The sequence below is a fragment of the Lagenorhynchus albirostris genome, chromosome 12 (assembly GCF_949774975.1).
Source record: "Lagenorhynchus albirostris chromosome 12, mLagAlb1.1, whole genome shotgun sequence".
NCBI lineage: Eukaryota > Metazoa > Chordata > Mammalia > Artiodactyla > Delphinidae > Lagenorhynchus > Lagenorhynchus albirostris.
In genome coordinates, this window is record NC_083106.1 from 50,112,324 (window position 1) to 50,139,921 (window position 27,598).

At 38.8% G+C, this 27,598-nt stretch overlaps 1 protein-coding gene across 3 annotated transcripts in view; it reads right to left on the minus strand.

Moving 5' to 3' along the window:
* Nucleotides 1-966: 966 nt before the first annotated feature.
* The window catches only part of AFG1L (AFG1 like ATPase), a 195,362-nt gene continuing 168,730 nt past the window's right edge, over nucleotides 967-27,598 (minus strand). For 2 of the 3 annotated variants that reach the window (XM_060167563.1, XM_060167562.1), the window contains 3 exons: nucleotides 8,057-8,197; nucleotides 3,548-3,661; nucleotides 1,454-1,619 (listed from right to left, as the gene is read on the minus strand). In XM_060167563.1, coding sequence (XP_060023546.1) covers nucleotides 1,491-1,619; nucleotides 3,548-3,661; nucleotides 8,057-8,197 — 384 coding nt within the window. In that variant the 3' untranslated portion in view covers nucleotides 1,454-1,490. Of the gene's footprint in view, nucleotides 1,652-3,547; nucleotides 3,662-8,056; nucleotides 8,198-27,598 lie in introns of all 3 variants that reach the window. The other variant, XM_060167561.1, reaches the window with a different exon arrangement.

The window sequence follows — 27,598 nt, forward strand, 5'->3', positions numbered from 1 at the left end:
GGGCAGAAGACCTAAATAGACATTTCTCCAAAGTAGATATACACAATGCCAATAAAGACATGAAAGGATGCTCAACATCAGTAATCATTAGAGAAATGCAAATCAAAACTACAATGAGGTATCACCTCACACCGGTCAGAATGGCCACCATCAAAAAATCTACAAACAATAAATGCTGGAGAAGGGGTGGAGAAAAAGGAACCCTCTTGCACTTTTGGTGGGAATGTAAATTGATACAGCCACTATGGAGAACTGTAAGGAGTTTCCTTAAAAAACTAAAAATAGAACTACCCATACGACCCTGCAATCCCACTACTGGGCATATATCCTGAGAAAACCATAATTCAAAAAGAATCATGTACCAAAATGATCATTGCAGCTCTATTTACAATAGCCAGGACATAGAATCAACCTAAGTGTCCATAGACAGATGAATGGATAAAGAAGGTGTGCCACATATATACAATGGAATATTACTCAGCCATAAAAAGGAATGAAATAGAGTTATTTGAAGTGAGGTGGATGGACCTAGAGGCTTTCATACAGAGTGAAGTAAGTCAGAAAGAGAAAAACAAATACTGTATGCTAACATGTAAAATATGGAATCTAAAAAACAAAAAGAAAAAAAAAGGTTCTGATGAACCTAGGGGCCGGACAGGAATAAAGATGCAGATGTACAGAATGGACTTGAGAACACGGGGCAGGGGAAGGGTAAGCTGGGACCAAGTGAGAGAGTGGCATGGACATATATACGCTACCAAATGTAAAATAGATAGCTAGTAGGAAGCAGCCACATAGCAAAGGGAGATCAGCTCGGTGCTTTGTTTCCACCTAGAGGCGTGGGATGCGGAGGGTGGGAAGGAGATGCAAGAGGGAGGAGATAAGGGGATATATGTATACATATAGCTGATTCACTTTGTCATACAGCAGAAACTAACACAACATTGTAAAGCAATTATACTCCAATAAAGATGTTTATTAAAAAGAAAAGCCAGGGTCATATAAAGTACAATGGGGGAAAAAGAAAAGAAATAAGATCATAAAACTTTCCTTGTTTTTAATTGAAATGTAGAGTTTTTTCTTCCCCTCTCATAAAGGTGTGTTTCTATTGTGCGGCTACCATGTAGCCAAAGCTTAGAGATTTCCCGACACCCTGCATTTACCGTGTGTGTGTGTGTGTGTGTGTGTGTTCAAGGTTCATTCAAGTGGCTTAATATGAAACCAAAATGCCTAGTCCTACATTCAACTTCAGAAGTGCTGATTTTAATTTTGTGGTGCAGAAATAAGGCCAAATAAATAGGAAAAAGTAGACCTAAAAATGGCTTTAACTTACTAATCCACTACATCTTTGACAGCAATTTTAGATAAAAATGGTCCAGAGGACAAAGTGCTTAATTAATGATGAGAAAATGATTCCTTCAAGTCCCATAATAAAGAGTTCTCCCTGCGGTAATGATTTGCCCAGAGTTTTATTCATGCAAAAGTGACGGCTACTTCTTCCTTCTGTCCCCTTCATTCCAGTATTGTTCAGTCTGCATTTCTGTGAGTCGGGAAATTGTGCGCTGAAATGCAAAGATTTCCTCTTCTCCAGTAAACATGGCGAGTCCTTCTGCTGAGTCCTGGTTACCAAAAAACAAAACAAAACAACAACCTAGCACCAATTAAAACCCCCACAACTAAAAATTTAAAGAACTAAGTACAGGCTTTAAAAAATACTTCTTGGGTTTATATTACAAAATATTCTATAAATTTTTTTCATATACAATTTCTTAAATTAGACTGGAGAATCAGCTAATTTAAACCAATAATCAATAAACAGAGCAAATTACCAGGGAGAAAACATTAGATGAATAATTAAAGCTGAAACAACACCCCAAAATCCAAATAAGAAAATTTTTGCTCAGATGAAAGTTCTCTACATAATCTAACGGAAGGACATTCCAGACAGAAAGGAATTTTTTCTCAAAAAGTGCACACCAGAAATAAGTAACAGAAAAACCAAGAAGTTCTGGTATGTCAGGACGAAGCTAAGACCCTCTCCTGAAGCTCCACAGACAGGGCCACATTCCTGACAGGAGGCCTGAAGATGAACCTCTGAAGAACCTTTTCCAAACTGGGTGACTGAGAGGTCTCCTGTGGGCCTGGAGATCGTGCCTGGGAGCTTATTTCGGGAAGGCCAGAGCTGCTTTTGGTCTTGAGCTGCTGGGACACTTGATCCTCCCATGTAGCGGCTGAGTTGGGGAGCCCCTTGTGAGGCCAGTAAACATCCTGGGACTGGTGATTCTAACACCAGCCTGTGGCCGGAAGTGAACGCTGAACTTTTGTCTCTTTCCTTAGGGGTTTGCTATTAAACTCTTTCAGAGAAAAGTTCTGGACTCCTAAGTCCAAGTTACTGACCTACCGTAAAACCGCATCACCCTACGGTCACGTGCCCTGATTTCTTCATGATTATTAGCCCCAAGTGCTTAGCTTACTTTGCCCTGTATCTGAACCCTGATCAGAAGAAAAATTGTAAAGCCAATGATTTAAAGGACTTTAGGAACTGAGATCATGTAGCCCCTTAAGTGTATTCTTCCAAATTGCTGAAGACTTTATTTGGATGTATCACTCTTAGAGAAATGGGATCATAAGCAGCCATTTATTTCTACATGTAGATTTAAATAATCATATTTTGAAAGTTTACTTTTAAAGAGTTATTGGCCTCATTTTCCCAGACTCCTGAGAATGCATAATTTCTACTCAGGTCAATAAGGAACTGTCTCCTCATTCCAAATAGCCTTTCACCACTGGGGTTGAAAGAATGGGGCTGGCCTCATTCTGGGGGTGAATGTTTATAGTTTAAAATTTTTGACTAATATTTCAATTGCCTACAGTTGAGAAATATACCCTGTAACATTCATACAGAAGAAGGAAATGCAAAGTCACTTATGCTTGGCTTGGGGTGAAGCACCAGACCCCAAGCTCCAGGAGAACTAGGCCAGCATAGGCTGGTTCCCAACAGAGTGTCCCCAGAGCCTGGCACCCACAGGTGTTCCACAAATGCCTACAGAATGGGGGTTAGGAGATGAAACATGGATTTCTTTTAAAGCAAGGGCCTTGCCAGGCACTTCATAGTCCTGGTATAGCCAGTTCACATGGTTGGATACCGTATCATGCACTCTACAAATCCAGCAGACATGAAGAGGATATCCAGAAAAGGCAGCATGGTGTAGCAGAATGCAGAATGAGCCCAGAACCAAAGACGGTGCCTGGATCCAGCTCTGGCCTGCCATTAGTCAGTGGTATAACTGCAGGCCCATTAGTCCACCTCCCTGGACTTTGTTTTTATCATATGCAAAAATGATCACGAAGATTCCTTCCACTCTAAAGCTGTAATTCTCTACATTTAGTGATGCTGAGGATACGTCTGCTATACTGGCTTTAGAAGAGAGCAGCAAATCAGTGGTTAAATACATACTGCATTCCTTCTTCAAAATGTAGCCATGCATCAAACCAAAAACAATTAAGCTGTTTTATAATAAAAAGAGATTATGTTAATATCGCCTACCTGGCTCAGCCCCAAATCATCCATCAGTATTCTGCTTTGCTCCAACTCACTGTCATGATGTTCATACAAAAATAAGCTTGATACGGGAGTTGATGCAGAGCAAATTATGCGCACCTGAAACAGAGGAAAACGAGTAAATGGTGTTACTCCTTACCTTTCACAAGTTGAAGGTAAAAACAAATTTCTCATAAAAATCTGTTTGTCATAACAGGGAGCTTGGATTTTTGCTTTTAAAATGTTCATATTTGTTCTAATAGTTTGAATCTCTTTAAAGTGATATATAATTTTAAATGGTTCTAAATATATGCAGCAAAACTGGTACTTGGTGAAAATACACTCTTATGAGTTTATAGAATGCGTATTTACAAAAGAACAATGCCTTGAACTCCTCTCTTTCAATCTAAGTAACAGTCTTAACTTTATTTCTACTTCTACACATTTTCTCCAAGTACTATGTTTATTTTGGAAAAATAAATATTTTAAAGCTTCAATCTATGACTTTTTTTTCCTATTTCATTAATCTGTTTTTCTAATTAGAGATTTTAGCTAATTATCCTGAAGTTATCCTAAATTATCCTAAAGCTACTAAAAATTTCATTAATCTCCATGCTTAAACATCTACAAAAAAAGCATCAGCAAAATGTGGTTGTCAAAGTTTCAAAACTGGCAGGACCCATTTACACTGTATCTTCTTCATGAATAAAAATCTTGCATAAATAAATGAATACAGCATTTCTTTTTTTAAAAATAATTATATGGAAATCTCTTTAAAAAATTTTTTTTTGGCTGTGTTAGGCCTTCCTTGCTGCGCGCGGGCTTTCTCTAGTTGCGGCGAGTGGGGGCTACTCTTCGTTGTGGTGCGCGGACTTCTCATTTTGGTGGCTTCTCGTTATGGCACACGGGCTTAGTTGCTCTGAGGCATGTGGGATCTTCCTGGACCAGGGCTCGGACCCGTGTCCCCTGCAATGGCAGGCGGATTCTTAACCACTGCACCACCAGGGAAGCCTCAGCATTTCTTTAAGGTGGATTTCAATATTTGGAAAACTTTTTTCCTGTTTCTGCAATAGCTCTGAAATGTAAATAGACAAACCACATAACCCATATTCAGATAGCCTAGGATCACAGATGTTTCCAAATGTATTTTTGAAACAAAATACTTTTTAAAAAAGCCTTTTGACCATGTCCATATTTTTCCTTATAGTTTGAGTCTCTTTAAAGTGGTATTTTTTAACTTTTTAAAAATATTTTTTGCAGTACTCAGGCCTCTCACTGTTGTGGCCTCTCCCGTTGTGGAGCACAGGCTCCGGACGTGCAGGCTCAGCGGCCATGGCTCATGAGCCTAGCCGCTCCGCGGCATGTGGGATCTTCCCCGACCGGGGCACGAACCTGTGTCCCCTGCATCGGCAGGCGGACTCTCAACCACTGTGCCACCAGGGAAGGCCTAAAGTGATACTTTAAAACTGCATAGTACTTTACAAATACTTCCACACAGCTTATACCACCCTCTGAAGTGGGGAACAAAGCTTTTATTGGGCAACCTGGGGCCTGGAGAGGTCTCAACTTGTGACACCAGCCCAGATCTTCCAGTTCTAAGTTCAGTGGTTTTTCCATTACAACTGAGGTTGACATTTTTACCTGTTTGGAGCCCATCTCTATGTGCATCAAAGATGCTCCCCAGATGCACCGTTACCACTTTGCTGCGTAGGTGACTGCTAAGGTCAGTGCATTGCTACTCTACTTATTTTTATTTTTATTTTTTTTATTTTTTATTTTTTTGCGGTGTGCGGGCCTCTCACTGTTGCGGCCTCTCCCGTTGCGGAGCACAGGCTCCGGACACGCAAGCTCAGCGGCCATGGCTCACGGGCCCAGCCGCTCCGCAGCATGTGGGATCTTCCCGGACTGGGGCACGAACCTGTGTCCCCTGCATCGGCAGGCGGACTCTCAACCACTGCGCCACCAGGGAAGCCCTGCTACTCTACTTATACCCTGAGTTTCCAAAACCTACATTTATTTCAGCATCCTGCCAGACATCCTTCAAAAAGACTACGCTTGACATTAATATTTCTTGATTACAGAGTGTTTGAGTGTACATATGTGATCATATATCAGAAAAAGCTTTATCTTTATAAATTTTATTTCCACTAGTTTATATATAAAACATACTCTTCTTGATGTTTAAGGAACCTGAATTTGTTTTCAGGATTCACAGCCATCCTTTTAAAATCATTATTTAAGTAAATATGCTGATACTTCAAAATAATGTATTGATGTTTGGGACTAGTCTTTCTATATCCAAATAGCCTTCTACCTCCTCTTATAAATTATTTAAATCACAAATGACACTTTTTTCATTACTCAGATGGGAATGCCCTTATTTCACAGATACATCTAGAATACATTCTAGAACAATGTCTGTTTAATGCTCCCAATTTCTGAAATAAGATAATTTCGACTATGCTTTAAAAAAGTATAAACTCCAAATGCATGATTTGGTTAAAGCAAATGTTAGGAGAGTAGTTCTGATATTTCATCATATTGCCAGATAAATCTTTTTGTCTAACGAAGAGGTGAAACAGTGGGGGGAGGTAGGATCAGGGGGTGGGACTAAGGGGTGGGGACCATAAGCTTTCTTTAAGGTATTCCTAGCCGAAAGATAAAAAAAAATAAGAGTTTATCAATCCTCCAGTCTAAGAACCACCTACCAACGCCCCTCTACCACTTTCTTCTTGAAGCACTGCCCTCTAAAAACAGAGTGCCACCTCCAGGAGATTTATTCTGGACTCCACGCGATTATTTCAGAGCAGAGTCTCTGGATGAGTGACCCAGAAGGAGACAAGTGACAGGACTTGACCCCTAAGCTCTGGTGTTCTCAGCTTCCTGCCTCTGCTGACTCCCTGCTCGCACACCCCCTGGAAGCATGCAGCAGAGTTTGATCATGCTCACTAAGGCAGGCTGCCCTCGGTGTTGCACCAGAGCCACGCTGGCTGCCCTTCATGCTCAGGCCCATCACAGGGCCTTTGCTGCAAACTCGCCGCCCTGGTGAGGGCTTTTCACCCTGCACTTTGAGCTTGGCCATCACATCTCAGAGTTTGTGAGCAGCACTTGAGGAGCTGGTGAACGAGCAGGCTCCAGGCCCCACCCTTGGTCCTCATTTGCTGGTGGGGGTGGTGTGGGCTCTGGAATCTGGATCTTAAGTAGCTCAGATGATTCTGGTGCAGCTGGTCCTCAGCAGGACTTTCCATGCCCAGCCCCATGTCCCACACAAAGATCAGTTTACTCCCCCCTGTACTCTCATAGCACCAACTCCCCTCTCTTTCCAAGAGAACATCCCAGTGAGGACTCTACACTCAGCTCTGTGTTTCATTAGTGTTTCTTCAGCACTAGACTATCAGCTCCATGAAGGCAGGCACCATGTCTGGCTTTGCTTGTCACTGAATTAGCACTTTGCTTGGCATGATAAATGTTGTTGAATGAATGAATAAAGGAAACATTAAACATCTCACCTCTCCCTCCCAGCAGATTCTGGTACTTTCTCCTCCCCTCAAAGTCCCTTCAATTTTAGAATCACTGCTCTATCTCTTTCTGTGCAAGGAATAAGGAGGAAAAACTGTATCTAACAGTGAAACAATATTTTACTCTAATTTGAAGTGGTACTTATACTTTACTGTAAATATATATTTATAGGTATATACTATTAATCGTGGCTCACCTTCATTGAAAGCTTACTGTACGCCACACGATGTTCTAAGTACTTTACATGCTCATGTACCTCACAACCATCTTATGAGGTAAATACCATTATTGCCTTCTTTTGCTAAAGAAGGCAATTCAAGTTCAAGAGGTTAAGCTGGTCTTCAAGGTATTCAGCCTGGTCCCAGGGCCCACTCCTTAACCACTAGGCAATACTGCCTGTGATGAAGGGACAAAGGCTCTGCAATTCATGCTAAAACACCTGGATTTTTTTTTTATTTTTTTTTTTAGAGAGATGACAGGTACTGGGATTTCTGGGTCAGAGGGAGAGAAAACTCTAATACTGAGGAGGGTGCTTTAGTCATTCATTCATTCATTTTGTTCATTCATTATTTTATCAGTCCAATAATCTATTCATGCAACAAGTATTTATTGAGCACTCAATCTACGTAAGGCATTGCGCTGTGCATCCTCATAGACAGAGCATATGATATGTCTGGTTGAATGAAGGATTTGGTAATATAGCAGACTGTCTTATGATGGGATTTTTAATATAGTACTATTACTATTACTGCTACTACCAATAGTACTTATATAGCATTCAGCTTGTGCCAAGTGTTGTTTTAAATGGTTTACCTGTATTAGTTTATTTTGTCCTCACAACAGTTCTCTGAAGTAAATACTATTATTATCTCCAATTTGCAGATGAAGAAACAGGTACAGAGAAGTGAAGTAAGTGGTAGACCAGGATTCCAGCCCAGATAATTTCGCTCCACAGTCCAAAATGTTTAGTTTTGAGAAAATGTGCCACATCCTTACCTTGAAATCATAAAAGTTATCAATGAGAGTTATGAATCTCCGAGCTTGGGTCCTCTTTGCCAGGGTAAATTGTGGAATGTTTCGTAAAAATACTGTATCAAAATTCTTTGACAGTTCCAAATAGTCACTGGCTCCAAGTGGCTACAGTTAAAATGAAATAAAGAATAGAAAATTGAAATAAGCCAATTCTGGTTGAAAACATCTCTTTTTCTTGTCATGGTGTGATCTAGGTGGTAGCTTTGGGGTAACTTGACCAAACGGGGCAGTGTTTTCAGAGTAGGCTGAGGACAGAATTCACTATACTGTAACAGTATACTGTAAACAAGTAAGAGAGAAGGCAAGACCTTGGTGGGAAGTTAGAGAATAACTCTGGCTGCCTCCGCTGGTTATCTTGTAGGCCCCCATCCTAAACCCAGTCTTTACTCTTTTTATTTATACGACATGACTTTAAACACATCCTAACAAATCCTTCCTACGACTCAACTGCAAACTGTCACTACTGGTAAATAGAGCTGTCTTATCATGGCAGCTGAATATTTTGTCACCATTTTGAAATAAAGACTATGCTCCAGCATGAAAAGCATCAGAAAATATTTTTCGTTTAATTTGAGGTACAATTACTCAAGTACAATGTAGTAAACACTGCTAACCTCTGTAAGGAATACCAGAGGGTTTTCATGACCAGAAGTAGACCAAGACCTCAAGCATAACGTGGTGCAGCTGCTACCTCTACACACGAGGAGGATGCAGCACTCAGGGTCCACAAAACCATTCACAAAGGTGCCACCTACAGATGTAAAGTGTTTGTTCCTGAAACAGGAAGTTAACTCACGACAGTTATGAAAACGACTTGCGAACACTCTTTGGGGTTAGGAACACTCCCAGGAGAGGCACTTCTTATTTTAAGTTGTGTGTGGATGACTGTGACCTGTGAGCAGGAACCATGAGCAGGGCCAGGAGAGTGTTTCTGGCCCTGCGAGAATGTGGAGGAGACTAGCATGCCAGGAGCTGCTCTCAGGTGCCTCTGGAAGCTCTTGCATCCCAACAACTGATCCCTGGGACACAGATGGCTAAGCCTCCTCAATTTCTGGCAGAATTCATTAATACCTGTTCAAAAATGTCTCCCTCACTAGGGTGGTAATTTGCATTAAAACTCTTGCTTTCAGAAATGTAGACAGGGCTACGTTCCTGGGAGAATCAGGGAATTGCAAGGTAGGGGAGGGTCATTCTCACCTTAGAGTCCATCCATTTAAGGCCACCACTATCCTAATGACCAGCTAAAATCAGTTATATTCAGAAAACTTCTAGTGGAGGTGTGGGGAGGTAAGAGTGAATCAGAGAGTGAAGCTCTGGGGAGGTGGCCCCTCAAGAACAGCAGTTCTAAGAAGGACGCAGTAACTACGAGCCAAGGGCGCAGGGGCACACCACCAGAGAGCGCACAAAGAATGACATGATGCCTTCGAAATCTGCTTAGAGAGGCCCCTTCCCCCCATCTCCTCTCACCAACCAAGTAACAAATGGGGCCAGAAAAGAGATGACCTTGCCTTTTCCATTTCCCTTCCCTAGCTGGACAGCCTCTACCTCCAGACCCAGTGCCTGACCTTAGCTGAGACTCCCTGCTCACCTCAGCCATAGGGGCTCGAATGTGCGTGTGGTTTATTTTGGTCTAACCTTGACTCTGTTATGAGGAAACACTGCTGTCAAGCTTGATGTGGACCAGAAGGGTGGGTTAACAGAGCAGCTCAGAACAAGGGCTCTAGACAGCCTGGGTTTGAATCCTCAGTCTGTAACTTATGAATGGTGTGTCTTCAGCAAGTAACCTAATCTTTCTGTTCCTTACTTTTCCCATCTGTAAAATGAGAATTGTTTCCTATCTCACAGCGTTGTGAGGGTTAAACAAAATAATGCATGCAAAGCATTTTACACAGTGCCTGGAACATATATTACCACTCAACCCACTTTAGCTGCTTTTTATTTTTATTATTTCGAGCTCAAATGATTAGGCTCAGTACAAATGAGTTGAAGGTGTGAAGAAGTGTCATTCTCAACAGGACCAGGTAGCGTTGCTCTACCCCCTGACTACATCCTAAACCTTAAAAATCAGCCTTTGTGCATTTGCCTGTCCTCAGAGTCACAGCAGGGACCAGATGAATGAGACTGTGGAATCCCATGTAATGAAAACAATTCCCGAAAGGGGGAGGGGGAAGGTAATATACAGTGTCTTCCTGTAAAAAGGAGAACTCATACAATAAGACACTCATGCTCTGAGGGTGACCCATACTACTCTTCTGAGATCAGTTAGAATTTAGTGTCTCATCTTTTGTAAATCAGAAATTATACGTAAAAAAAATATGTAAAACCTCATCTTAGGTGTGTAGTTATGTATAATTAAGCTCACTCTTTATGCATGGATATGATTTCTATCAGTATAACTACATGCCCAAGGAAAATCATTACCAGAAGTGCACTGAAGTGCCTAGGGCAGCTGAAAATCAGAATTCTGCCCACTCAGCTATTTTTACAAATTATATACCTTTGTCAGTAGGCTCTGCATTTGCCATTAGACTGGCAAATATCCCTTTCCTTCATATCCCTCATACAATTATGTGCTCATTCATGTAAAGAAAACTAAACTTAATATAGTTACCTATCTCCTTTAAGAACAATAGTCATTGGGGGAAGTTGTTTAATGGGTGCAGAATTTCAGTTTGGGATGATGAGAAAGTTCTAGAGATGGAGAGTTGTGATGGTTGCACAGCATGTGAGTATAATTAATGCCATTGACATGTACACTTTAAAAATGATTAAAGTGGTAAGTTTTATGTTATATATTATTTTACCACAATAAAAAAAGTCATTAAATAAAGGAGAGTTTATTAATTGCCAAAGAAATCCCAATTCAGGCTATGAAGAGAGTAATATCACCTTTTTCTTTAAAAATATGAAAAAGAATGAAATGTATTAATCAAAGAAGGAAGTCTTTTCCCCAAAGAAATCAGCTCCAAAAAGATTAATTTAAAACATAAAGTTTTAAAATATATATATTTAAAGAGTCTGTTTTCTTATCCTGGCTTCGATGTTGAAGTGTCTAAGAAGTGACACTCGCCAAACTTCCCCAGGACTGAATCTGGGGAGAGATGGGGGTTTCTTATTAGTTAGAAATACTATTTTTCATTAATTAAATAAGTTAAATAGTTGTGAGAGAAAATAACATAAGGACTTTGGAATTATGGTCTGTCACGTCTAGTATGTGACCTTGAGCAAGTCTTTCTGAACTTCCATTTCCTCATCTGTAAAAGAGGGCTCATAACCTGTCTCATAGGTTTGTCCCAAGGATTTGATGCACTGATTGCACGTAAAATCTTACAACAGTGGTGGTTACACAGTAAGTGATAACTAAATGTTAGTTCTTAACTTACAGAGTTCATGTGAGAAGTAACTAAAATGAATTATGCATAGTATGCTGTTTGGCATACAACACTTAATAAATAATAGCTATTCTTTTATTAACTATTAAATAACCTTTTCCTCAGCTCACAAAGCCAGGCAAGTGAACAGTTCAACAGTCCAGTCTGACTCTGCCTTTGCACTCAGGAGGTAAGAGCCACTCCCTCTGGTCCTTCCTGTCTGTGGTCCACCAAAATATCTGCCCTCCTGGCACTTCAGCCCTCCATGAAGTCATATGTAGATGACAAAAATAGCATATGTCTCAGGCCCTCTCCTTCCCACATGTCTTGTGGTAATAACACGAGCACCTGTGTGTGGTAAAGCCCCAGGCCCACATAATGAACAGCCCCTAACCCAGTACATGTCACATAGGAAGTGCTTAATATTTATTGAATGCATTAGTGAGTGTATGAATAAAACACAACATAGCCTGGGCAGCAGGCCTACTCCTTCCTTTATACCCATTTGTCACCAAATTAATTGAAACACCTACCAAAAAAATTCCACTTTTTCTTAGTTGGCCCAAATTCCTCACTCCCCAGGTAAGCCTTTGTTGTATATCCTAGAAAACACATGTAGGAACATTCTAGAAAAGATATAGACCATAATGTTAACAATGGTTATCTTTGGATAGTGGAATGAAAGATTAACTTTTGTTTCTTTGTTATACTTTTTGGACTTTTTTTCCCCAGTGAACTTGTGTTACTTTTGAATAGCAAAAACAATAATGCTTTTTTTGGAGATCATTTTTATAGCGAGCATCTTATCATTTATGCCTCACCTGTGTGAGATCATAGTATCGGTTTTGTCATGGATATTTCTCTTTTTGTCTCTAAGCTTTCTTAATCTATAGAAGTAGGATTTTTTTCAGGGACATTTAAAAAAAGAAATCATAAGCTGAATGCGTGTGTTCTCCTTTAAAGTTTGACAAAGGAAAACAGATTTGATATTTGGGATGAAATCTGACTTTGGTTGTATGGTTACATTCAGCTAATGATTCTTCACACCAGGGAGACAAGGGGGAGGGAGGGGATGGGATGAATGGCAGCATTCCCCAATAGTTCATGTTCAGCCCTCATGGCCGAGCACCAGAGTTCCCAGATCAAAGGCCTAGTAATGTCAAAAGGCAAGTCTTTGCCTTTAACAGTTGTTGTTTTGTGTGTTATCAGTAAAGAGTTCACCCTGTATATTACAAAGTGGTGAGACACATATGGACCTCAGAAATGGTCCTGAGATTAGACAGTGGATGATGTTAATTATGCATCTTTTCTTTAAAGCAATGAATTGGAATCTAGATTCATCTTTGCAGACCAACTTTCTATAATCAAAAATAACTTGCATATATTTATTGCTACCCTTTGAAGAAAATGAGTGGTGAAAAATAATTTAAAATAAAGATCGACATTTCTATGCTTACCAAAATTAAACCTGATGCTTACCACAATTAAAATAATTAAAATTCACTGCAAAATTTGTTTTCTCCAGGAAATTATACTATACACACAATGAGATCTGTACATGAGTTGGAAATAAAAAATTGCTTATATAAAATTAAAAATCAATAGTATACAATATTTACAGCTTGTTGGCCCAGATGGATATGCTCCCATTGATATCGTGTCTTAATCTGAGCAATTTTTCTCCACGTGAGCTTGATGACCAGCACGCTGTGTTTCTTTTTTCCATAACTGTCAGACAATATCCAGTCCATCTGCACGTGTTTATTACCTCTGCTCCGTTTTCTCTCTCTCTCTCTTCCCCTTCTGCTACTCTAAATGAACCAAGTTAAACTTCATCATCTCCATTTCTTTTATCCTTTCTTTTGTATTTTCTTTTTTTCACTTCTTCATGATTCATTTTGGATAATTTCCTCTGACCTATATTCTACTCCACCATGTTTCTCCCTAGCTGTGTTTTATCTGCTCTTAAACTCATCCATTGAGTTCTTAACTTTGGTTATACACTTTACAGTTCTGGAAATTCTACTGGTTCTTTTTCAAAGTTGATATCTCTCTTTTTATATTTTCTAGATTCCTACACTTAAATTTCCAAGCCTATCTTTCATTTTAAATCTCTTTGAATATGTAAGCTTAGTTGTTTAAAATATGAACTCATAATTCCAATATCTGGTGTTTTAATTTTATTGTCTTGTCTCCTCATATGTTTGGTTAACTTTGTGTACTGTATTTTTTCTTTGAAAAAAAAAAAAACACTTGTAGAAAGAATTTCAAGTTCAAGGCTTGAAAGTATTCTGAACTACTTGGCTCACACAAAGTTTGACTGAAGCCCACAGAGAGCTGGATTGCTTCGGGCTCACTCTTATTCCTAGAGTGCAGTCCTTTAGGGCTCCAACCAAAGTGGAGAGCAGTTTACTAGGTCCCCCACCTTTGGCTGGCCCTAGTCTCTGCCTTTTGTCTCACTACCCAACTAGGCTGCCAAGAGCAAGTTCAGTTCAGCTCAACTTGTTTTTAAACAGAAGACTGCTAGTGCTTACCAATATCTATGTTTTCTTCATTTTCCTGGGCACACAGCTAGATTACATTTAGGTGTGGCCATGTGATCAAATTCAGGCCAGTGGAATGCAACAGAAGGTGATATGCATCACTTCTAGATCTGGCCCATAAATACCGCCCACACAGACTCCTCACTTCCTTCACTCATCTCCTGGTTGAAAAGAGAGGGCTCTGAGGACTTAAAGGAGGGTGGAGGCACAACAGGGATGAAGCCTGGATCCATGAGGGACCACATGGAGCAGTTTCCTGGCCAACCTGCACTGGATGGTGATATGAGCAAGAAATACATGTTTATTTGTTAAGCCTCTGAGATTTGGGGCTTGTCTGTTTCCACAGTTAGCCTATCCTAATACTTAATTCATCCAACTTCTTTCATTGTCCTAACTACAAAGTTGGTGCAAATTACTGACAAAGAGTCCACAATTATTGGAAGTGGATGGCTTCCTAACACTTCCTGTATGAACAAGGATTCTTGTTCACATAAGATGGTAACTATCAAAAGTTTCTCTTCAAATTTTCTTCAGATTATTAAAATTTTTTAAATCAGGAATTGCATTTAGCCATTTCCAATATCAAATGTGATTCTTAAAGAGCTATATTCATAGAGATAACTTTTCTCATTACAAATTTTGAAAAGATTTTGACAGTTTTGTTCAAATTCAGTGTTTGACATACTTAAAACATCTTTGTAAATTTATTTTTCTTCTCATGATTATATAATATACAGAAATATAATAAATGTTTTCACCAAACCACATATAGATGCTGCCAAATCATATTATATAGCACAGTGTGCCATGGTATCACCAATGGTATCATTTTTGATATGTGACATCTTGATCACTGTGACCGAGAAGCTGATACTAATGGTTCCACAGGACCACTCACCCCCTCACTTTCAGTAGCATTCAGTATTTAAAGGTGTCTGGGGCATTCAAATGCATTAACTAAAAAATTCTCTATAAGATTATGATAATTTAAAATTCATTTAAAATATTTTTGGAGAAATGAAGAATGTCTACGTGGGGTAGTCTGATTACAATTATGGTTCCAATTATTCTTGCCTCCTTGTCCACACCCTTTGGATTGTGACTTTCCAGCTGTAGCATGAAGACATGGAGTCTATCTGCACAACTCTTCAATCTCGGCTGGACTTGTAATTTATCACAGCCAATAGAATGAGGCAAAAGTGACAAATTTCCAGTTGTGAGCTTAGGTCTCAAGAGGCTTTGCCTGCTTCTGCTCACTCTGTTGCAGCACCTAGGCTGGCCTGCTAGAAGAGGAAGGGACAGAAGGAGAGCCAATTGCCTAAGCTGAGAAAGTATCTCAGGCCAGCCTACAGCCAGCCAGCCCCCCAAACAGATGAGAGAGCCCAACCAAGATCAGCAAGGCTGAGTGCTGATGCATAAGTGAGCCCAAAATAGATCAAAACAGTTTCCCAGCTGACTTCCCAACTTCCTAGCTGACTAGAGAGTGATAATAAATGCTTATTTTTTTAAGCCACTGCATTTGGGGTGATTTGCTGAAATACTATACTTGCTACAGAGAGATTTACTAAGAAAAGCCCATGTTTTAGAAGTCATTAGCAAGTCCAGCACATGTAGAAAAAATATGACCTAGATTTTATAGCAAAAGATTGGTTTTACACTAAAAATAGAACTACCATATGACCCAGCAATTGCACTACTGAGCATATACCCTAAGAAAACCATAATTCAAAAAGAGTCATGTATCACAATGTTCATTGCAGCACTATTTACAATAGCCAGGACATGGAAGCAACCTAAGTGTCCATCGACAGATGAATGGATAAAGAAGGTGTGCCACATATATACAATGGAATATTACTCAGCCATAAAAAGGAATGAAATAGAGTTATTTGAAGTGAGGTGGATGGACCTAGAGTCTGTCATACAGAGTGAAGTAAGTCAGAAAGAGAAAAACAAATATCATATGCTAACACATATATAAAGACATGAAAGGATGCTCAACATCAGTAATCATTAGAGAAATGCAAATCAAAACTACAATGAGGTATCACCTCACACCGGTCAGAATGGCCACCATCAAAAAATCTACAAACAATAAATGCTGGAGAAGGGGTGGAGAAAAAGGAACCCTCTTGCACTTTTGGTGGGAATGTAAATTGATACAGCCACTATGGAGAACTGTAAGGAGTTTCCTTAAAAAACTAAAAATAGAACTACCCATACGACCCTGCAATCCCACTACTGGGCATATATCCTGAGAAAACCATAATTCAAAAAGAATCATGTACCAAAATGATCATTGCAGCTCTATTTACAATAGCCAGGACATAGAATCAACCTAAGTGTCCATCGACAGATGAATGGATAAAGAAGGTGTGCCACATATATACAATGGAATATTACTCAGCCATAAAAAGGAATGAAATAGAGTTATTTGAAGTGAGGTGGATGGACCTAGAGTCTGTCATACAGAGTGAAGTAAGTCAGAAAGAGAAAAACAAATATCATATGCTAACACATATATATGGAATCTAAAAAAAAATAAAAAATGGTTCTGACGAACCTAGGGGCAGGACAGGAATAAAGATGCAGACGTAGAGAATGGACTTGAGGACATGAAGAGGGAGAAGGGTAAGCTGGGACGAAGTGAGAGAGTAGCATTGACATATATACACTACCAAATGTAAATTAGATAGCTAGTGGGAAGCAGCCACATAGCACAAGGAGATCAGCTTGGTGCTTTGTGACCACCTAGAGGGGTGGGAGAGGGAGGGTGGGAGGGAGACGCAAGAGGGAGGGGATATGGGGATATATGTATATGTATAGCTGATTCACTTTGTTATGAAGCAGAAACTAACACAACATTGTAAAGCAATTATACTCCAATAAAGATGTTAAAAGATTGGTTTTACATAATTAATAAATACATGTAAGCACATATAGTGTCATTTATTTTGTGTTCATTTACTTTTGTAATCAATTTTGGAATTTTTATGGTGCAGTATAAAACTTATTTCCAAAAATAAAACATGATTTACTGTACATAAGAACTAGAAGAAAAAAAGCCAGAAAATTATGTGGCATCCTTACTTAGAGTACAAGACAAAATGGACCCAACTGAATGAAAACAAAAAGCCATAGAGAGAAAGCAAGTTGACATGAAAAAGGAATTGGGGGAAGACAAAGACTGACTGCAATAAAATTAAAATTGTAAGAGCATTCCAAGAAAAATAATGAATTTGAACAGACAATTCATGGAACAGAAATTATAAAAATTATAAGGGGCTAATAAGCAAACAAAAAATATAATCAAGCTCAGTAGTAACCAAAGTAAGACAAAATAAGAATGATGTATCATTTTTCATATTGCAATTCTCTAAAGAAAAATAAATTACACTACTCAATGCTGGAAAGCATATAATGAGACATCCATTGCTGCTGGACGAGTAAATCAGTTCAGCTGTTCCAGAAAAAAAATTGTTAGGTTGTATTAAGAGCCCTAAAAGAAGTCATAAACTTGATCCAGTCATTCTCCTTCTAGAAATCAATCTATAGGAAATAATCAGAAATTCAACCAAAGGTTATACACAAGGATTATTTATGACTATGAGAACCCAAAAGCAACTTTAAAGCATAACAAACAGAGGAATCGCTCAAGAGGGCACATTAATATAATGCACTAATATGTTGCCAACAAATAATGGTGTTTATGAAAAATATTTTATGATATGGAAACATGCTTATGGTAAAAAGTTAAGTGAAAAAAGGATAATGAAAATTTATAATTGTATTCAAAACATATAGGTAGGACAAAGGCTAAGTAAATATGTAAAAAATACTAACAGTTGCTGTCTCTAAGTGGTCTGAGTGATAGACTTAGAGGTATTTTTATGATCTACTTTAAGACTTTTCTGATGACTCTTAAAAAATACGGTTTGAACTGTGTGGGTCCACTTACATGCAGAATTTTTTTGGTAGTAAATACTGCAGTGCTACGTGATCCGTGGCTGGTTGAATCCAAGGGTGCGGAACCTCAGACATAGAGGAACAGAGTATACAGAGGGCCAACTATAAATTATACATCTTCAACTGCGTGTAGGGCCAGCACCCCTAATCCTGCATAGTTCAAGGATCAACTGCACTATTTATTCACCTCAGTGTCCCTAGCACCTTGCACAGACCAGGGAACAGAGTCTTACATAATACAAGATTGGTGAATAAATGAATACAGTCACCAATTCTTCAAAATCAATTATATTTACTGAATGTTTAATAAATACAAGGTATTGTACTAAATCCTACAAGGACTTTGCATAACACAGAGAAGACACATTTTTCCACTTTTTTGACTTCACTAACATACCACTAAATTGCATGCACATGATACTTATGGCAGCTGCAAATATTTATAGTTACGTTTTGCATTAGTCAATCTGCCTATGTAAATAAACCATAGCATAAGACACTGTTTGAAATCATAATTAGTATCATAAATTCATGCATTGTGTCCTATGAATAACTAAGGCATATGATTATTTTTGAGTACTAAATGGCACCCCAGTTAGTAGCATCCTTAAGTATATTATTTTAGCTCAAAATTCAAGTAGCATTACCAAATGCAGATTCTTCTTATGATAGATAAGGATGACAGTCTCCATCTTTCTACCTGAGCAATTAAAAAGTTTGTCTTTCAAAGCGAGAGAGAGGCATGGACATATATATACTACCAAACATAAGGTAGATAGCTAGTGGGAAGCAGCTGCATAGCACAGGGAGATCAGCTCGGTGCTTTGTGACCGCCTGGAGGGGTGGGATAGGGAGGGTGGGAGTGAGGGAGATGCAAGAGGGAAGAGATATGGGAACATATGTATATAAATAACTGATTCATTTTGTTGTAAAGCAGAAACTAACACACCATTGTAAAGCAATTGTACTCCAATAAAGATGTTAAAAAAAAAAGATGTGGCACATATACACAATGGAATATTACTCAGCCATAAAAAGAAACGAAATTGAGCTATTTGTAATGAGGTGGATAGACCTAGAGTCTGTCATACAGTGAAGTAAGTCAGAAAGAGAAAGTCTAGTACCATATGCTAAAACATATATATGGAATTTAAGGAAAAAAAATGTCATGAAGAACCTAGGGGTAAGACAGGAATAAAGACACAGACCTACTACAGAATGGACTTGAGGATATGGGGAGGGGGAAGGGTGAGCTGTGGCAAAGCGAGAGAGTGGCATGTACAAATGTACACTACCAAACGTAAAATAGATAGCTAGTGGGAAGAAGCCGCATAGCACAGGGAGATCAACTTGGTGCTTTGTGACCACCTAGAGGGGTGGGTTAGGGAGGGTGGGAGGGAGGGAGATGCAAGAGGGAAGAGATATGGGAACATATGTATATGTATAACTGATTCACTTTGTTATAAAGCAGAAACTAACACACCATTGTAAAGCAATTATACTCCAATAAAGATGTAAAAAAAAATACAAAATAAATTTTTTTTAAAAACTTAAAGAAAAGAATAAATAAACAGCATTGCTCTAGTAAAACAAAAGTTTGTCTTTGATGTGGCTGGTTATCTGAATAATTTTCTAAACAGGAACAATGAAAATCCACTTATTCAATGGTTTATGCATTCTCGACTATTGTTTCAAACTCTTTGTTTCTGTGGAAACCTGATGAAAACTTAAAGAACTTTAAATCTATAATGAGTTTGCTAAGGGCATTTGTTTTCCTTAATTACCAAGAATATACAGCTGCATTATATGTAGCACAGTTTCTCTAACAAACTTTTAGGAATAAAGAGCTTGCCTGCTGTCTTCTTTCTCCTGTATGAGAAACGGCACAGCTGTCTGTTTTGGTTTGACCCTGAGGCCGGGAGTGAGGATTTTCTCAATGCCACACCAATGTGAAAGGCACGAGCATTACCACCAGCCTGCCTTCTGCCCTGCAATGAGCAGTTGATCCACTTCAGTGACACGAATGAGCTGCCAGCTTGAGTTTCTTTTTTCTCTGCCTGGCTAGTGCTTGTTCTGCCACCATTATTTCAGCTCAAGTAGGACGATTATTATTTCAAGCGCTGTCTAGATTATACTGTCCTAAGGGTTACTCTTTATCTGTATAGACTCCTCTTTATAAATTCCTTGTAGTGATGCCCTGATAGCTCCTAATTAAACAAGTATGTGTGGCACCTTGCTTTGTTTACACAGAAATGACAATATCTCAGATCTTAAAGAGAAGTACCTTTTAATAGGAAAAAAAAATGCTTGAATGGAATTCAGATGAATGTGTCCTTTTCAAAACAAACAAAAAAAATAAAAAGAATTGACATTAAAACAACTATGTGGGGCTTCCCTGGTGGCGCAGTGGTTGAGAGTCCGCCTGCCGATGCAGGGGACACGGGTTCGTGCCCCGGTCCGGGAAGGTCCCACGTGCCGCGGAGCGGCTAGGCCCGTGAGCCATGGCCGCTGAGCCTGCGTGTCCGGAGCCTGTGCTCCGCGACAGGAGAGGCCACAACAGTGAGAGGCCCGCGTACCGCAAAACAAAAGCAAAAAAACAACTATGTGCACCAAAATAATAAAGATAATAATTAGAAAAAGAGCACTGAAATGTGTGCAAATAATTTCCCAAGATTGGTCATATGGCACCTTAATATGAGAAATCTCATTAATATGAAGACCATAACATCCAGCTGGGAAATATCTCGCCATTCCAGAAAATACTATCAACTCTTACACATTCTATTTCAGATGTTCTTTTTGTGCTGAGGAAAAGTCTTACTACTTGATTTATACAGTCACAATGGCAGGAGGCTAGTCCTACCTAGATCTGCCAGATCTTTGCCTAACACTCTATCCCCTCTATGGCCAAATAACAATGGTTAATATAGTATTCTATTGGGGGGTGGGCATCATATTTTTATTTTAAGAGAATCTGTAGAAACAATGACTCAACAATAACAAAAAATCAACGTGGCAAACCAGAGGCAATTGTACCCTTTCCCCACCCTGATGCAACTAGCTCTGTGTATCTAATAGATCTCCAAATCCTGAAGATGTCTAATTCTGGAGATTATGGAACTGAAAACTTTCTCGAAACACAAACTGCATACCAGATCTACTGAGTGCCTACTATGTGAAAAGCACTGTGCCAGGTTTATTTCTAGGAATTCTTCTAGTTCGACTGGGGAGTGGAAAACCCATTCGACTTATAGCCTGCAGCATAGAAAACCAAAATGAAAAATATGGAGATAGGTCAAAAACACAACATTAGAAGAACATGAAGAAGTAGGAAATCATTAGCATCATCATTATTATTAATAAGCACCACTGAGTGTAAGCATCAATACCACTCTAAGGCAATACATTAACGATGAGATGGTAAGAATTACTGGAATGGATTATACTAACCACCTGGGATTGAGTAAGTAGAGACCATGATTTGTTAAGCAATTAGCTGGCATCTGACTGGAACGTCCAATTGTTTAATAGACATCTAAAATTTGAGGAGTGTCAAGAGTTGTCCCTTTAGGAAATGAGATAACTGGGTTTGATTATGCCAACAAAATTAACATCATGAATGAGTTCATGTAGCTTAGAACCTTCTATTCAGAAAGACCCTAAATACTTCTGGAATTAGAAAGTCCTGCCCAGGTAATTTATTCAGTTTAAGCTTTCAATTTAACTATGCATGATAGTCAGAAAGCAGCCTAGATTCTATACAAAACAGGACTGCTTCTTTGGTTTTTAAGTCTGAGAGAAATGAGCCTTCACAGCCTCCTTCACAGACCTTGGCTAACCATGTCCTAGAATCTACCCTCACCATGGGATTATTCAACCTGGCTAGACTCTCTTGCTAGTTCTCAGGGTATCTAAAGTTTCTGAATTAAGGTAATGAGAGGGTTATGCTTTAGATTTTATAAGAAGCCATGGGGGCGGGGGGAGCAGGGGGACTTCCCTAGCGGTCTAGTGGTAAAGACTCCGTACTTCCAATGCAGGGGGCATGGGTTTGATCCCTGGTCAGGCAGGAAGTTCCTCATGCAGCGCAGAGCAGACAAAAAAAAAAAAAAAAGCCATGGGGATACTTTGAATTACTAGGTTTTGTTTATAATGACACCCAAAATTTGTTTAAGCTTTAAGCCAATTCTAACCAGATTCTAGAAAAATGGGAACAACACAAGTGAGCTGAACAAGGCATTATACTGAGCATGTAGCCTAATAAGAGAACCCATATTCTCCATGTCCAGGAACACAGGCAGCAGGACAGTTTTCAAAAACGTGCCATATACTGTGTGTGTGTGTGTGTGAATAAGTATTTCACTAGTTAAAGATTTTTTTTTCTTTGCCTGACTTGGGTCTTCATTGCTGCATGCAGGCTTTCTCTAGTTGCAGTGAACAGGGGCTACTCTTTGTTGCAGTGCGTGGGCTCCAGGGGTGCGGGCTTCAGTAGTTGTGGCACGTGGGCTCAGTAGTTGTGGCTCGCAGGCTCTAGAGTGCAGGCTCGGTAGCTGTGGCACACAGGCTTAGTTGTTCCGTGGCATGTGGGATCTTCCCAGACCAGGGCTCAAACCCGTGTCCCCTGCATTGGCAGGCAGATTCTTAACCACTGCGCCACCAGGGAAGTCCTAGTTCTTGATTTAAGTTTTTGATTGGAAGGTATTTAGTTTAATGTGGTCCTCTACTGTTAAGTAACCATGTATAATCAATCTTTTAAAATCATAAACAATGAGGAAATTTTATTTTAGCTGCACAAACAGCTAGTTCTTTGAAATGATTAACCTAGATATTAGCAATCCAGCAGACATTGAAAAAAATATTGGCAGGGGGAAGAAAAATAGCCCAATAGTTGCTAGAATCATTTCACAAAATCATTTATTAAAATAATGCTATAACAACCCCCTTCTAATTTCCCACTGCAAAAGGGGTTTTCTTGGCTCATTCAAAACAAATGGAAATTTAAACATTATTGTTAAAGCCTCAGACATTATGATATCTGATTGTATAGACTACAGAAGGTAATAAATGTACGTGGCCAAGGCTGATACATGTTTCCATCTTTTTCATTTTCTATTTTTAATTTAATGATTTTAATAAGAATGTACATGATAATGATGAAGTAATTAGTAACAATACTACCAAAATCACTGAAATCAGTAACTGATAGAAGATTAGCACTTGATGGTGAACATAATTGAGGCATCGTGAGCATCCCTCAGTAGAGGGCAGTATTTGTTACATCTCATGGGAGGAAAGGCAATGTTATAAATTCGTCTGGCTTTGAGATCTATCTGGAAGAAATTTGAAAGACTACCCCCATATGGTGCAACATGAGGTTCTATACCCTTTGCTACTGGTTCTACATGTGCATATGAAATGAAAGGTCCATCAATGTTAACTCTTCCCTCTGGATTTCAGCGGCATGAAAAATTACATGTAGGACACTAAAAAGTAACTTTGTAAAGAACTTTAGAATAGCAAAGAAATTATTTTAAATTTGAGAGTGATGGTTTCTGAACGTGTTAAAATCTAACAAATGAAGAGATTTTATTGTTTTGCTTTGTGAGCAGTCATTGGGAAGAAACTGAATCCTCTTAGAGGTGGATATTAGAAAAGCCTAAGCAGAGTTGGAAAAGTAGATATTAAAGAGTTATCCTTCCTCATACTCTTCTGCCTTCTAAATCATGGAAATACTCAGTGCAAAATGCTAAATTCATACTCTAAAGATATTAAAACATGAAACAGAGCAAGGTTGTATGCCTCTCTGTACCGCTGCATACACAAAGGGCCAACTCCTTGAAACTTACTAAGACCAATAGCATTCTGCACTCCATTTTCTTGTCAAAGAGACAACTTTGAATTATCTGCTACCCAAATTTTATTAAAAGATACAACATTCGTGAAAGGCTTGAAACTGAGTCTATCCAATCTCTAAACATTTAAAACTATTTCTCTGGATCAAGTCAAATAATAAAAAGAAAAGCTTAGTTGCAAAGTACTTTTTTGACCTCTATAGCCCTAGTTTCATTGAACTGTACTTTGTCATTATGCCCCCAGCTGATAGATAAGAATCTGTACAATACAAACTTGTATTAGCAGCAGGAATGGTGCTGAGTAAATTGTCCACTGGCATCTTTCAGACCTGAAGTCCCTTTATGAAAGGTACAAGTCCTGGTCCCCGCTCCGTCCCACCCCCACCCCCACCCCCGGCAAAATCTTCACTTCTTCTGAGTAGCTAACTTGCTTCTATTTTCTAACTTACTAAGTATCCTTTCCCCTCTCTGGCTGGAGGGAGGCTAAGTGTTGATTTAATTTTTCAATTTTAAGAACTTTGTAGAAGTTTATGATATGGATTGATATATATTAACTTTTCTTGTCTTTCAACTTTTCTCTATTTTCCCTTTGCTCTAATTTTTTAAAAAGTCTATTTAATTCTATTTGTGTATGTATGTGGGTGTCTTTGTATACATATGGGTACACATACATACAAAATGCTTTTTGGAATCAAGTAAGGTATAAATAAATACACACTAAAATTACCTTTTTCTATTTCTTTTTAAAGCTTATTTTGTTATTTAGTTTCCTTTAGATAGGCGGTAAAACAGAATCAGGGAAATAACATGTCAGTAAGAACTTCAGATAATAAACAGCAGTGCCTCTTAATTTTGTTAACAATTATGCACTGAACACCTATCAGTTACACAGTACTAAATGTAGAGAGCAGTATTCTTAGAGAAGGTGGGTTTTCAATGGAGAGGGAATTTGCCCAGTGTAGGAAAGTAGAAATCTATTTCATAAACATGGAATTAAATGGAATTTGGTGAAGACAGAAGAAGTCTGAGAAAAGCAAACCATCACTGGCTTTAGTAAACACTGAAGGGGGAGATTAGAAAATGTATTGCAAGGGCTGCAGCAATCCAGAATGATGTGAATATCTAACAATTCAGATTTGTATTACGACATGATAGGGAAATGCAGAAAGTTCAGGAAAGAAGCTGAGAATATAATAATTTGCTGTTTACACAGTTTTTTTACATACGTTAAAGCTGAAAGCAGTAAGATTAGGTTGCTTGTTATACACTCCTGTTAAGACCTTCTACAAAGTAACATCCAAATCCTAAAATGTTACCAATCTAGTAAATTACTTCCATTTTAAAAAATTCAATAAAATGGTGGGAAATTTTATTGCTCCTACTGTACCTTTGATTCATCTACGGTAGTACATTGGCTCTGTTTCCTTCTACTGATTCTCATAATAACACATTTTCCAACTCCACCCCTACCCATCATCTCTTCCTTTTTCTATGTCAGTTCAGGTGACTTCACTGACCCCTTTAGGCTCCAAACTAACACATCTCTATAAATATCTTCCAGGTCTATATCTTCCATACTAGACTTCCAATCGTTTGTAAGAGCTCTTCTCTTACCTCTGGTATTTCTGTTAAGGGTTCTGCTGTTCCTCTGGTCACCCAAACTGAAAACGTCAGAGCTCTCAGTGACTTGCCTTGCACCCGAGACCCCTCTACATCCAATCCCATAGATTTCTCTCATACCCATCTGTTCTTTCCAATCATGTAAATTTGGCTTATGTCCCTGGTTGAGGGGGCAATTAGGAACTGAAATCCAGTCCATGCTGTTTGCTAAGCCATGCACCCTGATGAGGGGCAGCATCTACCTAGAGGAAGGGGCACACTTTTATCCACATAAAGGCATGACTTGCTTATTTAGGTCCATGCCCATCTTCACGGGTGGCTTTATCTAATGCACACAAGGCTCCACATGTGGTAGTAGCAGTGCCAATCTTGCCAGATTATCCAATACAGATATGTTAAAAAATAATGACTAGTTTGTTTTATGCTGATGAAGGTTCTAATCCAAACTCTACTACCTGATATGCAAACCCCTTTACACTGACTTCAACCCTTCTATCCTGCCTGAGTACACACCACTCTCCCACACATAATCGAAGTTCCAGCCATGACTCTTAAGTCCTCTACATAGAGGATTCTGGATTGTCAGTTTTTTCCTTTTAGCACTTTAAAGATGTTGTTGTACTGTTTTCAGGTCTCTATCGCTTCCAATGAGAAGTCAGTCCTTAATGATGTCGTCGTTCCTCTAGCTGCTTTGAAATTTTTTTTATCTTTGGTTTTCAACAGTTTGACCATGATGTGCCTAGGAGTGATTTTCTTTGTATCTGCTAGAAGTTTTTTGAGCTTCTAGAATCTGCAAAATTACATCTTTTACTAAATTTCAGCCATTTTCTTTAAAAATTTTTTTCTGTCCCACTTTCTTCCTTTTCCTTCTGGGACTCCATGACACATGAGTTAAACCTTTTGATAAAGTTTCTTAAGTCATGAGACTTTGTTAATTTTTTTTTATTGTTTTCTGTTTTTCAGATGGCATAATTTCTATTATCTATCTTTAAGTGCACCAACTTTCCAATCATCTGCAATTAGTGTTAAGTATACATAGTGAACTTAAAAATTTTTAAGTCTAGAATTTTTAATTTTTAGTGTTAGAATTTCCATTTGGTTCTTTTTTATAGTTTCAATTCCTCTGCTAAGATTTCCTATTTGTTCATTCAATTCTAGTATATATTTCCTTCATATCCCTGAGTATAGATATAAAAGCTACTTTAAAATCTTTGCCTCTATTTCCAACATCTGTGTCATTTCAGGGTCAGTTTCTGTTAATTACCTTTTCCTCTTTTTAAAATGGGTCAGATTTTCCTGTGTCTGCTCACATCTAGGAATTTTGGATTGTATTCTGGATATTGTGAATGATATGTTGCAGAGGCTTGGGATTCTTTTATATTCCACCAAAGTATATTGATTTTGTTGTTGTTGCTATTTTAGCAGGTAATTAACCTGGCTAGTCTCACACTCCAAACTCTGTCTCCTCTGTGATGCGCAGCGACTGAAATCTCTGTTCAATTTTTTTTTAGCCTTAGTTGTACATATATAGTTCAGCCCAAGATTTAGGCAGAGTTTATATGAAGAATGTTGGGCTCTTTCTCTGTGTTTCTCTCCTTTCCATAATTTCTCCTCTTATTCTCTAGCTGCTACGGTCACTCTCCTCTGATTCCTCAAGTCAGGAATACTGCAGGTTTCCAACTATTTTTAAATATCCCATAAGAAGCCAACTGTGATCTGCTCTCAGGCAAAAAACGACAAAAATAAGAATTCATCGGTATCAATCTCTTCTTCCATGTGTGGATAGTGTTCTACTTTCTCCCTGCTTTTGGTTGCTCAATAATGCCTTCCAGATAATTGTTTTTTACATTTGTCCAGAGTTACAATTGTGATCTATAGGTGGGTTGGTCAAATAGGAGCTACTCTGTCATTAATGGAAGTAGGATCCTCCAGAGTCTTCAAGTCTCTAAACATACTCTGTAATTTCCTACCTCTGTGTTTCTCATAGAAACATAAAACCTCAGAGGAGGAAGAGGTCACAAAAGTTGCCCTCATGATCCTTTACCCTTAGGAACAACCAAACAACCACCCCTTCTTCCTCCTCCCCTGCACCAGCCGAGTCTCCAACCATCCAGCCTTCAAGGCTCACTTCCTCTTTACTACCCACAGCATTCTGGT